General features: G+C 47.6%; 2 protein-coding genes across 3 annotated transcripts; one reads left to right on the top strand and one right to left on the bottom strand.

The window, feature by feature from the left end:
• The first annotated feature begins 499 nt into the window (after positions 1 to 499).
• On the top strand, positions 500 to 6,523 carry pde6d (phosphodiesterase 6D, cGMP-specific, rod, delta). Its single transcript, XM_080473904.1, has 5 exons — positions 500 to 851; positions 2,835 to 2,923; positions 5,509 to 5,634; positions 5,709 to 5,814; positions 5,901 to 6,523. The coding sequence occupies exons 1-5, from the start codon at positions 802 to 804 to the stop codon at positions 5,980 to 5,982; spliced, it is 453 nt and encodes a 150-aa protein (XP_080330030.1). The 5' UTR covers positions 500 to 801; the 3' UTR covers positions 5,983 to 6,523.
• Positions 6,393 to 13,907, bottom strand: lrrc40 (leucine rich repeat containing 40). Of its 2 annotated transcripts, none has more exons than XM_080473902.1 (15): positions 13,292 to 13,907; positions 11,437 to 11,618; positions 11,074 to 11,147; positions 10,776 to 10,905; positions 10,420 to 10,543; positions 10,060 to 10,196; positions 9,821 to 9,993; positions 9,563 to 9,653; positions 8,947 to 8,992; positions 8,760 to 8,862; positions 7,606 to 7,713; positions 7,352 to 7,459; positions 7,202 to 7,279; positions 6,900 to 7,085; positions 6,393 to 6,831 (listed from the first exon to the last, which is right to left on the bottom strand). In XM_080473902.1, the coding sequence occupies exons 1-15, from the start codon at positions 13,443 to 13,445 to the stop codon at positions 6,714 to 6,716; spliced, it is 1,812 nt and encodes a 603-aa protein (XP_080330028.1). In that variant the 5' UTR covers positions 13,446 to 13,907; the 3' UTR covers positions 6,393 to 6,713. The 2 variants fall into 2 exon arrangements, with proteins under 2 accessions (XP_080330028.1, XP_080330029.1); XM_080473903.1 differs by having other exon boundaries at positions 7,606 to 7,707; positions 13,292 to 13,472.
• Between the last annotated feature and the right edge of the window lie 1,446 nt (positions 13,908 to 15,353).

Genomic DNA, 15,353 nt, shown 5'->3' with positions numbered 1-15,353 from the left:
GTTTAGGTTTTATTTTACCCCAGAATGTTTCTCTAAAGTTAACTCCAGATTTTACTCATTGTCACTGTTAGTTGTTTGATCTTGTAAAATTCTTGACACGAAACTCAGGTACACTGGGTACTACAACAAACACTTTCAAGAGTACATTTAAAGGTTATATTAGCAATATTTTACTGGTCTGGCCTCTTGAGATGAAATTGGACTGTGGTTCCTGAAGTAACATTTTATTTTGTATACGTTATATACATGTGTATATAGTGTACATCTAGGTGTAGTTTTAGTTATGTGCTTTTAAATGTTTCTTCATAATGCAGTATTTAGTAATGCACACTAGTACAGTGCATTAAAATGCACCATTTAGGTCTTTCTTTTAAAAAACGTAACGTATTGTTTTGCTCTTTCATGTTAAGATGTTTACCTGATTGGAATTCAAGATTATATGATGCGAAAGAAAAATGAAATCTAGTTTTGACACCAGATGTTCCCCTTGTTCTCCCAGATGTTCCTCTGGAATTCTAAGGTAAATCCGTTAAGCCCCGCCCACCCAGCGCCTGATTGGCCAACTGTGGTGTGTGTGTGACTTCTCCGCCCTCCGTGGTTGCCACTGGTGACGCGTCTCTCCGTGAGCTGGCCCCGCCCCCTCCCTCCTCCTGATTGGCTCCTCCGCCTCGCGCTGCGGTGTATATTTAGCTGATTGCATTAAGGGATCAGCTCAGGCTGCTAACCGGCCGAGCTATCGGGCGCCGCTCCGCTCCGTGTCTCCGCACTTCAGCCTCCTCCTCCCGGCCGCAGGTTGGTGAAATGTCCGCCGCCGACGACCGAGCCAAGGAAATCCTGAAGGGCTTCAGACTGTATCCTTTCACCCGCCCGAGGCGCTCCGCGTTGCCGCTTCTCCGCGCCGCGCGTCCTATTAGCACGGAGGCTACATGCTAACATGCTAACACCAAGGCTAAATCACTCTTAAGTTACGTTTTTTAATATTTTAGTCTTTCTGTGGCCAAATATGATTTGTAGAAAATATGTCCAGTGTTACTGTTTCAGCTGACTGTTGTAATAAATTTGTTTATTTCAACAAATTAAAGAAGTGATTATTTTTCTTAAAATTGAAGTTAAAATGTGCAGGAAAATTAAATAACTTTAACTTTAAGTGTCATTTAAGCATTTTTTTAAGGTTTAATTCAATTTTAACTGTTTTTGGGCCATTTTACTACTTGTACCTTTTTGAAGTTTTAGCAATTTTTTGTTAACGATTTAGCAATTAGCTATTTTAGCAATTTCAATCATTAGCTATTTCAATTTAGATTTAAGTGATTTTAACAATTTAGTCATTTTATCCTTTTTGCAATTGTAGCGATTTTAACAGTGTAGCGATTTTAGTCATTTTGACTATTGTACAATTTTATCAATTAACTTTTCTATTGATCCATTTGAGCTTTTTTAACAGTTTTGCGGTTTTAGGCCTGTTTTTTTTAAAAGCTTTCACGCTACTCTCATTTGGTTTGTTTTTTGGCAGTTTTCGTCTTTTTATTTTGTCGTCTTCCTATGTTGCTCTGCTGTGTGGGATTTTTTTCCATGTAGCACGTTGAGGGTTGTTTACGTGAACAGACTAAACGGCGGCGGCAGACGTTCCTGCTGGACTCATTAAGTTCGACCTCCGGAGGTTTGGAACCTCAGAGACTCCGGAGAAACGTGTTAGCATGTCCAGGCTAATGTTTTTTTTCTGCTATTTTGCTGTTTAGCTACTTTAGCATGTTTAGGCTACTTTTTTTGTGGTTTTGCTAATTTTAGCTCGCTTTAGCAACTTTAGTCAACACGTAGCCACACGTACTCAAATTCTTTTTAGCCATTTGCTAGTTGTAGTTCTTTCAAGTTTATCGATTTTTAGCATGTTTAGACTTTGTTTTGGCTCTTTTACTAATTGTATATTTTTTTTCACGTTATGCAATTTGTTTTGCGCGTTTAGTGTTTTTTATTTTGATAATTGTAGTACTTTCACATTTAGGCTAACCCTTTAGTAATTTTGATCATTGTAGTTTTTTCACGTTACACAAACTAAGCTGTTTTGTCAATTATGTCTTTTGTAGTTAAGTTTAACGACTTCCACACATTGAGCCTACATTTGTAGTTTTTTGCTAATGGTACTTCTTTCACATTTAGCCGCTTTAGCAGATTTTTGCTAGCTTTTTTTAAGCTATTTTGCTAATTGCAGTTCTTTCAAATTTAGTCACTTTAGCATGTTCAGCCTGCTTTTTTTTTTTTAGCAGTTTTGCTTATTGTAGTTCTTTCGCGTTACGCAATTTTAGCACATTTGGCGTATTGTTTTTAGCAATTTTACCAATTGCAGTTCTTTCACCTTAAGCAATTTTAGCACATTTAGCTTATTTTATAAGCCGTTTTGCTAATTGTGCCAATTTATCAACTGTTTTTAGCCACCTTCAGACTAATGGTGGCTCGCGTTCCCTAGAGGTGTGTTTGTAACCAAAGTAGGACGTCTGGGGCGGGTGGTGCTCCTCCAGATGGCATGAAGTGGGACTGTGCCCGACATCAAGTGTCGGCTGGGAGTGACAGGACGCGCTAGCCCCCGTCAACGAGTGTATGTGACGTGTTAAAAATAGATGAGCAGTTCTTTCTTCTTTTTCTGTATTTTTAGCTGCATTAGTATTTGTAGTGCTTTTAACATTAGCTATTAGATGTGTGTTATCCATTTTAGCATTTGTAGCACGTTTAGCTACTCTTTTTTTTAGGTTGTTAGCCATGTTATCCATTTCAGCATGTGTAACTATGTTAGCAAACATCGGGGCTACTTCCTGGTCCTTGACTCCGCCCCCCGGCAGGAATTGGATGAACCTCCGCGATGCCGAGTCGGGGAAAGTTCTGTGGCAAGGAACCGAAGATCTGTCTGTACCTGGAGTCGAACACGAAGGTACGTCTGCTAGCAGCTAACGTGTCAACAGACAACACAGCTAACGTAGCTAAATTCAATTAGCAAAGACGGCTAAAGTTTAGTGCGTTAGCTGAGTTGAGTCCCCTGCAGCTCCCAGAAGAACTAGAAGTTCTGTCGTCGTTCTGCAGGAGTTCGTATTCCAAGAAGCTGTCAAACTGACAGGCCACGCCCCCTCGCAGCAGGCCACGCCCCCTCGCAGCAGGTCACACCTCTGTGAAGCAGCATTTTAACTTTTCAACTCCCAGTAGCGAGGCTACATGCTATCTACACTCCCCGGCCACTTTATTAGGTACAGCTTGCTAGTACCGGGTTGGACCCCTTCTGCCTTCAGAACTGCCTTAATCCTTGGTGGCCTAGATACAACAAGGTCCTGGAGACGTTCCTCAGAGACGTTGGTCCATATGGACATGATGGCGTCACGCAGTGGCTGCAGGTTTGTCGGCTGCACATCCAGGATGTGAATCTCCCGTTCATCCCAAAGGTTCTACTGGATTGAGATCTACTGACTGTGGAGGCCGTTTGAGTCCAGTGAACTCATTGTCATGTTGAAGGAACCAGTCTGAGATGATTGGAGGTTTATGACATGGCGTGTTATCCTGCTGGAAGTCGCCCTCAGAAGACGGGTCCACTGTGGTCATAAAGGGACGGACATGGTCAGCAGCAATACTCAGGGAGGCTGGGGCCTTGACACCATGCTCAGTTGGTACTGGGGGGCCCAAAGTGTGCCATGAAAATACCCCCCACACCATGACACCACCACCACCAGCAGCACAACCAACACCGGAAGCACCACCACCAGAAGCACCAGCAGCACCACCACCACCACCAGAAGCACCAGCAGCACCACCACCACCACCACCAGCAGCAGCAGCAACCTGAACCATTGACACAAGGCAGGATGGATCCATGCTTTCATGATGTTGACACCAGATTCTGACCCGACCATCCGAATGTCGCAGCAGAACTGGAGCCTCATCAGACCAGGCAACGTTTTTCCAGTCTTCTATAGTCCAGTGTTGGTGAGCCTGTGGGGGTTGGAGCCTCAGTTTCCTGTTCTTAGCTGACAGGAGTGGCACCCGGGGTGGTCTTCTGCTGCTGGAGCCCCTCCCCCTCAAGGTTCCAGGTGTTGTGCCTTCAGAGACGTTCTCCCGCAGACCTCGGGTGTAGCCAGTGGTTACTGGAGTTACTGCTGCCGCTCTATCAGCTCCAACCAGTCTGGACATTCTCCTCTGACCTCTGGCATCAACAAGACATTTGGCCCACAGAACCGCTGCTCACTGGATCTTTTCTCTTCTCCGGACCATTCTCTGGAAACACTAGAGATGGTTGTGGGTGAAAATCCCAGTAGATCAGCAGTTTCTGAAATACTCAGACCAGCCCGTCTGGTACCAACAACCAAGCCACGTTCAAAGTCACTGAAATCACCCTAGAACTTAGAAATGTGCGTAACGAGCAGTTGGACCGGTGGACCTAATCCAGGGACCAGTGGGTGTAGGATTAGAAGCTGGGAGCTGCTGGTCTGCAGGCTGAACCAGCAGCTCCCAGCAGAGCTGCTGGTTCTCCAGTGTGACACCGACACACCTGGTCCAGACGGTTGAACAGCAGCAGCAGCCACACGGACCAGGACCAGGACCAGGACCTCATTTTGTTGTTCAGGACCAGAGTGCTGAACTCTTCTGGTTCTTAAGGAGGATGTTTCCACCTTTAGCTGGAATGTTATGCACATTTTATTTTTATACTACAGCTCTAGTGGAAGCTACATTTAAAGGATCATATTACACTAAATCTACTTCCTAAAGGTTCTCCAGCAGTACTACTCGTCCCTATACCTGGACTGACGTCCCAGAAGTGAAGACAGTCTGTCCTCTCTGTCCCTGGCTTGTTTCAGGTTTAAAAAGTGTGTTGCTCCAAGCAGCCAATCAGAATCAAACCCTATATAGTGTCATCGGGGGTTTAGCCAATCACAATCAAGGTAGGCCCTCCCTTTGACTCCTCCCACAATTAGGCAGCTCTGCTCTGGCACATGGCACCACCAGAGGAAGTACTTCCTCCTCTTCCCAAGATGGGCATGTGTGGGCGGAGCCAGTCCAGCTCACACAGACACAGCAGATTCTGAATGTAGCTCCTATGATCCAATATTCACATGAGGAAAATCAAGGAGGAGCTAGAAACTTAGAATACTGAAGGTTTCTGGAGCGACCAGACCAGGAGGAGGAGGAGAACAGGAGGAGGAGGTGGAGAACAGGAGGAGGAGGAGAACAGGAGAACAGGAGGAGGAGGAGGTGAACAGGAGGAGAACAGGAGGAGGAGGAGGAGAACAGGAGGAGGAGGTGAACAGGAGGAGGAGGAGGTGAACAGGAGGAGAACAGCAGGAGGAGAACAGGAGGACAGATAAGATCTTTACTAAATGCTAATCCTCCATTGTAGGCTGTTGCACTAGCGGATGCTCTGCTAACGATACAAACTTTTAATTTGACGTGTTTCAGCTTTACCCTGAAACGCCATTGTGTGATCATTGCTAATGTTGGCGTCCATTTTAAGTTTGTGGCTCTACTTGTCGTCAGCTCGTGTTCCGAAGAAAATCCTGAAGTGCCGCGCCGTTTCCCGAGAGCTCAACTTCTCGTCATCGGAGAAACTCGAGAAGTTTCGTCTGGAACAGAAAGTTTTCTTTAAAGGACAATGTCTGGAAGGTACGTGGTCAAAAAAACTACGGAAAAAAACTTGGTTCAAAGTACCTCGTAATGAACGTCTGCTCTGGTTCCAGAGTGGTTCTTTGAGTTCGGCTTCGTGATTCCGAACTCCACCAACACGTGGCAGTCGCTCATCGAGGCTGCGCCCGAGTCGCAGATGATGCCCGCTAACGTGCTAACGTGAGCGCTACAATGCTAGCTGATCGAGCATTTTCACAAATTGACTTGACATCATTTTAGCTAACACTAACATTCTTGCATTCCAGCGGTAACGTGATCATAGAAACAAAGTTCTACGACGACGACCTCCACGTCAGCACGTCCAGAGTCCGACTTTTCTACGTCTGACCGTCACTAGCGCCAAAAAGGTTAGCGGTTAGCATCCGGCAGCTAACCGTGTCGGAAATGGGACACGTAGCGGTCGCCGTGCGTGTGCTGCGTTTTTCTCCCGAGCGGAAGAGGAAGAAGAGGAAGTCGGGATTCTTCGTCTGTGGACGAAAAAAAACTGCAACTTTTTGTTGTTTTTTGTGTGCGTAGTTGTTTTGGGGTTTTTTGTTTGTTTTGACTCAGGAACCCGACAAATGTTAGCCAAGCTAGTCAGAGAGCGTCCTGATTTTAAACTAGCTTTAGCGCAAAATTGAGTTCCGATAAATTTTATGGTGAAATAATAAGCTAGCGTAGATAAAGAGACGGACTGTCCCACGTTAGCTTACATGCTACCCGCACACGGACTTTGACAGATTTATTTTATTTTTTTTGCTTCGTACATTCTTACAGGACTTCCCTTCAGTTTCTGTCGTGTTGTAAGTTGTTTTTATTTGTCGGTCGCTGCTCGTGGAGTTTGTTGAAATAGACGTTTGAATAAAGTCGACTGAAGCTGGAACGCTAACGTCCGTCTGCTCTTTCTTTCATTGACGAAACAAAAACAATCTAATACACGCGATGTAAGACAAGCTAATGTAGCTTGTGTCTTTAGCTTAGCCATTTTAAACGCTAGCAGTTACTTGCTAGCGTGTGTGATACATTTAGCTAGCTACTGTAAAGAACAGAATAACGGCTAAAATAAGAGTGAGGCGTAGTTAGCATGTTTTATTGTCGGGAATCCGGCTCCGCAGGAATTCCAGCACCGACTCGGTTCCTTTAGCGAGCGTGGCGGCTCGGGGGGTCCGGAATGGGTTCCCGTCCAGAACCAGACTCCTGCAAACACACAGACACAGTTAGCTGTTAGCTATGTAGCTATTAGCTGGCGTAGCGCTGTTGGGTACCTGAGGCCAGTACACAGCCCGAGTTCCGGCGGGACCCGGTCCAGGTCGTTGTTGGACAGGTCCAGAGAGTTCAGCTTAACCAGCTTCAGGAGTCCAGCAGGGTCCAGAACCTGGACCTGGTTGTTCCCCAGAACCACCGTCTCCAGGGAGTCCAGAAGGTACAGGACCTCGGGGAAGGTCCGGAACCTGGAGGAGGACCAGGACCGGGTTAAGAAAACGTGTTGAGAAAAAGCAGAACTGTTAAAAAAAATAAAAGCTTGATGTGGTGAAACTTCAGCTGGTTGCTTCTTTAAGGTTCTCACCTGTTGAACTGCAGGTTGATGCAGCTCAGTTTGTTCAGATTCTTCATGTCGGGCGGCAGAACACTCAGCTGGTTGCTCCTGCAGGGCGCACGGAGGGGTCAAAGGTCACCGTGGGGGTGTGTGTGTGTGTGTGTGGGGGTGTGTGCCTACCTGAGGTCCAGGTGTGTGAGCTGCAGGAAGCTGCACAGAACCTCAGAACACGTCAGTCTGTTGAAGCTCAGATTGATGTCGATGAGCGACGACGAGAACTCCAATAATCTGATGACGCAGAAACGTGAGTGAGTGAGTGAGTGAGTGAGTGAGTGAGTGAGTGAGTGAGTGTGTGTGTGTGTGTGTGTGTGTGTGTGTGTGTGTGTGTGTGTGTGTGTGTGTGTGTGTGTGTGTGTGTGTGTGTGTGTGTGTACCTCTCAGGAACACACGTCAGCTGATTCTTGCTAAAGTTGACTGTGGTGATATTCCGTCCAGCAGCAGCAGTGAAGACGTGTTCGGGGACGCAGGACGCCTTCCTGTCGCTGGACAAACATCACATCTTCACCATCACAACTTCACCATCACATCTTCACCATCACATCACATCTTCACCATCACATCACATCTTCACCATCACATCTTCACCATCACATCACATCTTCACCATCACATCACATCTTCACCATCACATCTTCACCATCACAACTTCACCATCACATCTTCACCATCACAACTTCACCATCACATCTTCACCATCACATCACATCTTCACCATCACAACTTCACCATCACATCTTCACCATCACATCACATCTTCACCATCACAACTTCACCATCACATCTTCACCATCACAACTTCACCATCACATCTTCACCATCACAACTTCACCATCACATCTTCACCATCACAACTTCACCATCACATCTTCACCATCACATCACATCTTCACCATCACATCACATCTTCACCATCACATCTTCACCATCACATCACATCTTCACCATCACATCACATCTTCACCATCACATCTTCACCATCACATCACATCTTCACCATCACATCACATCTTCACCATCACATCTTCACCATCACATCACATCTTCACCATCACATCTTCACCATCACATCACATCTTCACCATCACATCACATCTTCACCATCACATCTTCACCATCACATCACATCTTCACCATCACATCACATCTTCACCATCACATCTTCACCATCACATCACATCTTCACCATCACAACGCTTTTTAGTTTTGGTTCCAATTCTGCTTAAAAAGAAACAAGGTAGTAAAGTTAGCAACAACAGAATGAATGTTAACGACGCGTCTCCGGTCGTTCCCGGTGACCCGGCCGTTCCCGGTGACACGGCCGTTCCAGCGTGACGCGGCCGTTCCAGCGTGACGCGGCCGTTCCAGCGTGACGCGGCCGTTCCAGCGTGACGCGGCCGTTCCAGCGTGACGCGGCCGTTCCAGCGTGACGCGGCCGTTCCCGGTGACCCGGTCGTTCCCAGTGACCCGGTCGTTCCAGCGTGACGCGGCCGGCTGGATCTCCCAGCATGCATCGCTCACCTGAACTCACCTGAACTCCAGCAGCTTGAGGGTTCTGATGCCCTCCGGGTTCAGTGGCTCGTCGCTCGGCAACCGAAGTCCAGAGGGTTCCGCCGGCTCCCCCGGCGAATCCACTGCCGGACGCAACGGGTTAGCTACGACAAACTAGCCAACATCAATAGTACGTTTACGTAACGACGACGGGAAAAAACATTTACGTTCAATTCTTCCTCGCAGGTACTTCAGCAGTTCTTCGGTACCTTTCTGAAACGACAAAACAAAACTCAGTCCCTTCCAGAACTTCTTTTAGCAGATTCTCACCATTTTAGACTCTTTTCGTCTGTTTTACTGTTTGACAGTGGCGCTTTAGGAAATGTATTTTGTTTAGATGCTGAAGCAATTTACTAGAAGTTTTTTAGCGTTTGATTCAAACAATGTTTTGGTGTACGTTTGCAGTTTTACTTAAAAATATTTTATAATGTATTTTAGCATTAGAATCATAACTCACGGGTTAGTGGCGGTGGCTAGCCTACCGTTAGAACGTCTCTACGTAGCCGCCTTAGCGGACTAGCCTACCGTTAGAACGTCTCTACGTAGCCGCCTTAGCGGACTAGCCTACCGTTAGAACGTCTCTACGTAGCCGCCTTAGCGGACTAGCCTACCGTTAGAACGTCTCTACGTAGCCGCCTTAGCGGACTAGCCTACCGTTAGAACGTCTCTACGTAGCCGCCTTAGCGGACTAGCCTACCGTTAGAACGTCTCTACGTAGCCGCCTTAGCGGACTAGCCTACCGTTAGAACGTCTCTACGTAGCCGCCTTAGCGGACTAGCCTACCGTTAGAATGTCTCTACGTAGCCGCCTTAGCGGATTTCCCTCAAGCAGGAGAACCTTCAGGTCAGGCAGCAGGCCGATTGCCGGGGGCAACCTGACACACACACACACACACACACACACACACACACACACACACACACACACACACACACACACACACACACACACACACACACACACACACACACACACACACACACACACACTTCAATGCAGGGCAGTTTCCATGGTGACGTTAGAGGGGGCGGGGCTACCTACGTGCTGATGTCATTGTTGGCCAGGTCAAGGCGTGTTAGCGTGTGTAACGCCGACACGCCAGCCGGGACGCTTGTCAGGCGGTTGGCGCGGAGCTCCAGGACAGAGAGGTGGGCGTGGCCAGAGAGAGGCTCCACCCCCTCAGAGTCCAGCTGGTTGTTTCCCAGGTACAGCTCCTACACACAAACACATATTAAATATATACACATTAAACACACGAAAGACACAGTTGCCGTGGTTACCTTGAGGTTTGGGGGGAGGAGCCTGGGCAGGAGGCGGAGCTTGTTGCGCCGCAGGTGGAGCGTCTCCAGCTGCGTCAGTGCCGACAGGTCAGGAAGTTCTTCTAGAAGATTCTCCGAGATGTCCAGAGAACGCAGGACTGTAATGACATCATCGCTGATGCTACATGCTAACTGGACTGGAGAGGACAACATCCTGGCTGATGCTACATGCTAACTGGTGCTAACTGGACTGGCGGGAACGACATCGTAGCTGATGCTAACTAATGCTAACAGGTTGGGAAGGACTATATGCTAACAGATGCGACATGCTACCGTGTGTGTGTGTGTGTGTGTGTGTGTGTGTGTGTGTGTGTGTCTTACGGAGGAGGCGGTCCATCCCGGGGGGGAGGCGGCTGAGCCGGTTCTGGGAAACATTGAGGTCCAGCAGAGACTCCAGACCCCCGAGAGACGACGGTAGCGCCCCCAGCAGGTTGTACGAGACGTCCTGAAAACTGGTAGCATTGTTAGCTCGTAGCTAGATTACACTTAGCTTAGAGCCACGATAGATAGTTTATAACTTAGCTCACAGCTAGTTAATAGCGTCGCTTACAGCTTGGATAGCTAGCTTACAACTTAGTCGACACTTAACTTACACGTTAACGGCCTGCAGCCGTTAGCATCAATAGCTCACGGCTAAACAGTGACTGTAATGTGATTACTGAAGTACGTGATGTTACCAGGTGTGTGAGTCGGGTCAATTTAGCGAGTTCCTCTGGTAGCGACTCGAGTCGATTCTTCTGGAGCGTCAAAGTCTGAAGATTGACCAGGGAAGAGAGTTGGACCGGGGCGAGAGACAAATGGTTCTGACTGGAGAGAGAGAGAGAGAGAGAGCTGGAGGGGGAGGAGCCACAACTGAAGGGGGAGGAGCCACAACTGTTATATACCAAAATTAACTAAAACTGCTAATGGCTTAACTTAGCTGCTAAATGCCTAACTTAGCTAACAGTGCTAGAGGAAAGCTAGCCACATGTGTACCTGAGTCGGAGTTGCCGGAGCTGCTGGAGTTCTCCTAGCGCCGCCGGTAAGCTATCCAGCTGGTTGTCGTGAAGCTAGCAACACAGTTAGCAGAGTTGGTGATTAGTTGTTACCTAGCTAAGCGCTTAAGTATGTTATAAGATCAATACAGCTAAATTAGCAAAGACTGCTAAATGGCTAAAACTGCTAAGTTGGCTAAAACTGCTCAATTCGCTAAATCCGCTAAATTAGCTAAAACTGTTAATTAGTAGCTACACTGCCAAATGGCTAAAATAACTGCTAAATGGCTAACTTAGCTGCTAAATTAGTCCTGACTGTTGAATAGCATTAGCTATCCATATCTTGCCTGTAGGATTAGCTTACATCCAGCGTTAGCAGCGCGGGCAACAGTCGGATGTCGTCGTCCAGCCGAGTGATCTGATTGGATGACAGCAGCAGCTTGGTGAGCTCGCTCCGCTCCCACCAGCGGTCCGATGCTCCGAAGCTAACATCGTGACGCGACTCCGGCGGTGCGTCGACGTCCAGCCGGTAGACGTCTGGGGGAACTGGAGGGGCGGGGCCAACACAGAGGGGGTGGGGCAGAGAGGAGGCAATTAATGATGTTGGCCGTTTTAGCATTTCTAGCTTCTTTAGCGATTTTAAGCTTCTTTAGCTATTTTAGCATATTTAGCCATTTTAGTGACTTTTGCCGTTTTAGCTTCGCAGGGCTCAAATACTCGATACTCGGGCCTCTAGAAGTTACTGTAAGTTACCAAACGTAACCGAGATGCTACCAGCTGTTAGCTGGAGTTAGCTGGAGTTAGCAGGAGTTAGCAGGAGTTACCAGGAGTTAGCAGGAGTTAGCAGGAGTTAGCAGGAGTCCCCAGATCTCGGTTCCAGCTCTCACCGTCCTCGAGTCCAGAAAGGTTTGTATAGAAAACGTAAGAGAAGTAGTGGAGGTACTTCATTGAATTAATACTGTAATATTGAAAGTAAAGGTATTGATTTGTTTTGGATGTGATGACGTGTCATGTGACCGACGCAGCGTCGCTCATGATTTCATCTCCAGTCTCCAAACTCTAATGATTGGTGGAGAAGTCATGTGATCAAATCAGCACCAACGAGGCAACGACTCCGTCAGCCTCTGGGGGACGAAGGACAAGACGGAGTTGCTCAGTAACACCGACAGCCTTCAGTATATTTATATGTATTATACATATTATATAATAAGATAAGCGAGTGGTCTGAGGAGGAGCGAGTTCAGGGTCAAAGGTCGTCCTCATGATGAAAATACGTCCTAACCTGGAGCTGCACAACTTCTTTATTTCTATAAAACTCATATTAAAAAACCACGACGAGTAAATGAGCAGCATCACGTTCACGTTGATTTTCACTTGTTATGACACATGTTCACATTATTTATTGACTGCACATTATAAATACATCAGATACTTTGATCCTAGATATAAAATAATAGGATATAAAATACTAGAACTTCATTATGACCCCGTCCAGCTCAGCTGGTAGAGCATCAGACTCTGTCTCCAGGTAGAGGGTTCATGTCCCACGCCGGGCACCACCTTCCTGTGGGCTCTCCACCTTCCTGAGGGCTCTCCACCTTCCTGTGGGCTCTCCACCTTCCTGTGGGCTCTCCACCTTCCTGAGGGCTCTCCACCTTCCTGTGGGCTCTCCACCTTCCTGAGGGCTCTCCACCTTCCTGAGGGCTCTCCACCTTCCTGTGGGCTCTCCACCTTCCTGAGGGCTCTCCACCTTCCTGTGGGCTCTCCACCTGCAGGAAGGTTCTTAATGGTGCTATGTGGTCTGGGTGACGGTGCTCAGACTGACACCCCCAGTGTTGCACCGCTTCACGAATTTATATGAACACATTTATCTATTTACTTCAAATTATAATTAATAACACATTTAATTAACTATTTAATGATGTATTTATTTTATTAATTGTGGCCGATTCAGGCAATGAAATTATTCATTAAATAGTGAAATTATATGTCTTTCACATAAAAATAATTGGTATTTTAATTAATGACACATTTAATGATTGAATGACACATTTATATATTTAATTCCAATTTTAACAAATTAACAATGACATTTAATTAATTGTTTATTGGCTCGGCCGCCTGCAGTGACATTGAGGTTCCAGCAGGTGTCAGCAGTGAGCGACAGTTTGTTTAAAGTGCCGCACCGCTTCACGAGGCCTTGACTGGGCCGGACTCACCGAGCTTCAGCCCGCGGCCGGTCAGGTTGAGCTGTCCGCTTCTCCGCGCCTCCCTCAGCAGACCCGCCGGGACTTCCGGCTCCTCCTCGCGGCCGCGCTGCGGCCTGAAGCCCGCCAGTGAGTCCACCTTGCCTGGCCTGCTGCCCCGGTTCATCCCGCTGCTTCGGCTCGTGCGCACCCACTTCCCGTTTCCGGTTTCACGCTTTCACTGTAACAACAGTGACACCAGCTCAAACAATTTTAACAATTTATTCACCGGAGATGACGATAAATATCAAGCAGGAGACGTTGTGACGTGTTGTTTCTTTATGTTTTTATTAGTTTACAAAAGAAATAACCAAAAATGCAGAAATAGAGCGAGACGGATTTTATTTTGAAGGTGACTGCAGAACGTCCGGGTTAATAAGCCGCGGTTCCACTGTACAGTACGTTGCAGAGCGGGAGGTTACGGTACCACAAAGCGCACCCAGGACCAACTCAGTCGCGCCGTTCCACCATAGAAAGTACGGTAAAGATGTAGGCGGGGCTGAGAGCGACTCGGAGAACGTCCAGCGGAGAACATGGACGCTGCTGGAGGCCGTCCGAGTCGTTCTCTGTGACTCAGGTTCAACTTTCTCCTCTCCTCCTCCTGATACTGAGAGGAGGAGCTCCTGCTGAAGCTCCGCCTCCTGTCACTGAGAGGAGGAGCTCCTGCTGAAGCTCCGCCTCCTGTTCCTGAGAGGAGGAGCTCCTGCTGAAGCTCCGCCTCCTGTCACTGAGAGGAGGAGCTCCTGCTGAAGCTCCGCCTCCTGTCACTGAGAGGAGGAGCTCCTGCTGAAGCTCCTCCTCCTGATACTGAGAGGAGGAGCTCCTGCTGAAGCTCCGCCTCCTGTCACTGAGAGGAGGAGCTCCTGCTGAAGCTCCTCCTCCTGATACTTAGAGGAGGAGCTCCTGCTGAAGCTCCTCCTCCTGATACTGAGAGGAGGAGCTCCTGCTGAAGCTCCGCCTCCTGTCACTGAGAGGAGGAGCTCCTGCTGAAGCTCCGCCTCCTGTTCCTGAGAGGAATGTCTGTACCTCGTTAAAAATGAAATATTGTGGCCGAGTAGAGCGTCATGCTCGTCACAACCAATCAGCAGACGGCTGCGTTGTAGCTCCTCCTCACAGACCCGTTCCTCGGTGCTAGGTACCTCAACGGAGGGGGAGCGGAAAATCGTAGCCGGCGTTCGCGGGTTCTTTCCGTACCTTCCACAACTTTTCAGTCGGACCGCGAGAACCTGCCCTGCCCCGCCCTGCCCCGCCCCCGCCCTGCCCCGCCCTGCCCCGGAGTTAGGAGTTAGGAGACTTCCTAAAGGAGTTAGTGAAGGTGTTAGGAGACTTCTAAAGGAGTTAGTGAATATTTCATTCATTTCAGTTCAGCCTTGGGGAGGTCCTGTCCATCCTGTCCATCCTGTCCACCCTGTCCATCCTGTCCACCTGCCTGCAGGTCACTGGGACAGAAGACCCTGTCTTTAGGGACATTTGCTCTTAGACTGCAGGACGTCTCTACATTAGAAGTTTTACTGTATTTTAAGCAGTTTTTTGTGTGTTTAGGGTTTAGTTTGAGTATTTCTAGCATTTTGTAGTGTATGTGTATGACTCACGGACACGTGATAGAGCTACGTGAGTAGAATCATGTCTGTAAATGAGTAGAGGCTGTAAAGGGAGTAAACTTTGACCTGTGAGTTGTCGGGTTGTTTTCTCGCTTCTCGCTGTGTTTCTGCTCGTCAACATGAATCTTCTGTTTCTCTCAACGTTCCTGCTCCTCGTCTGCCACGGTAAAGAACCGCCGCCCGGAACCAGCGTCATGGAGCAGCTCAGATGCTAAAATTAGCTTCAACATTAGCAGCTAAAAATGCTAAAAACTAGCTCCAAATACAGCAGCTGAAATTAGCTTCAACATTAGCAGCTAAAAATGCTAAAAACTAGCTCAAAATATAGCAGCTGAAATTAGCTTCAACATTAGCAGCTAAAAATGCTAAAAACTAGCTCCAAATATAGCAGCTGAAATTAGCTTCAACATTAGCAGCTAAAAATGCTAAAAACT

Source organism: Lipophrys pholis (assembly GCF_963383615.2).
Source record: "Lipophrys pholis genome assembly, chromosome: 10".
In the NCBI taxonomy this organism is placed as follows: Eukaryota; Metazoa; Chordata; class Actinopteri; order Blenniiformes; family Blenniidae; genus Lipophrys; species Lipophrys pholis.
The sequence above is the reverse complement of the archived record's forward strand: the minus strand, read 5'-3'. Positions and strand labels throughout refer to the sequence as shown.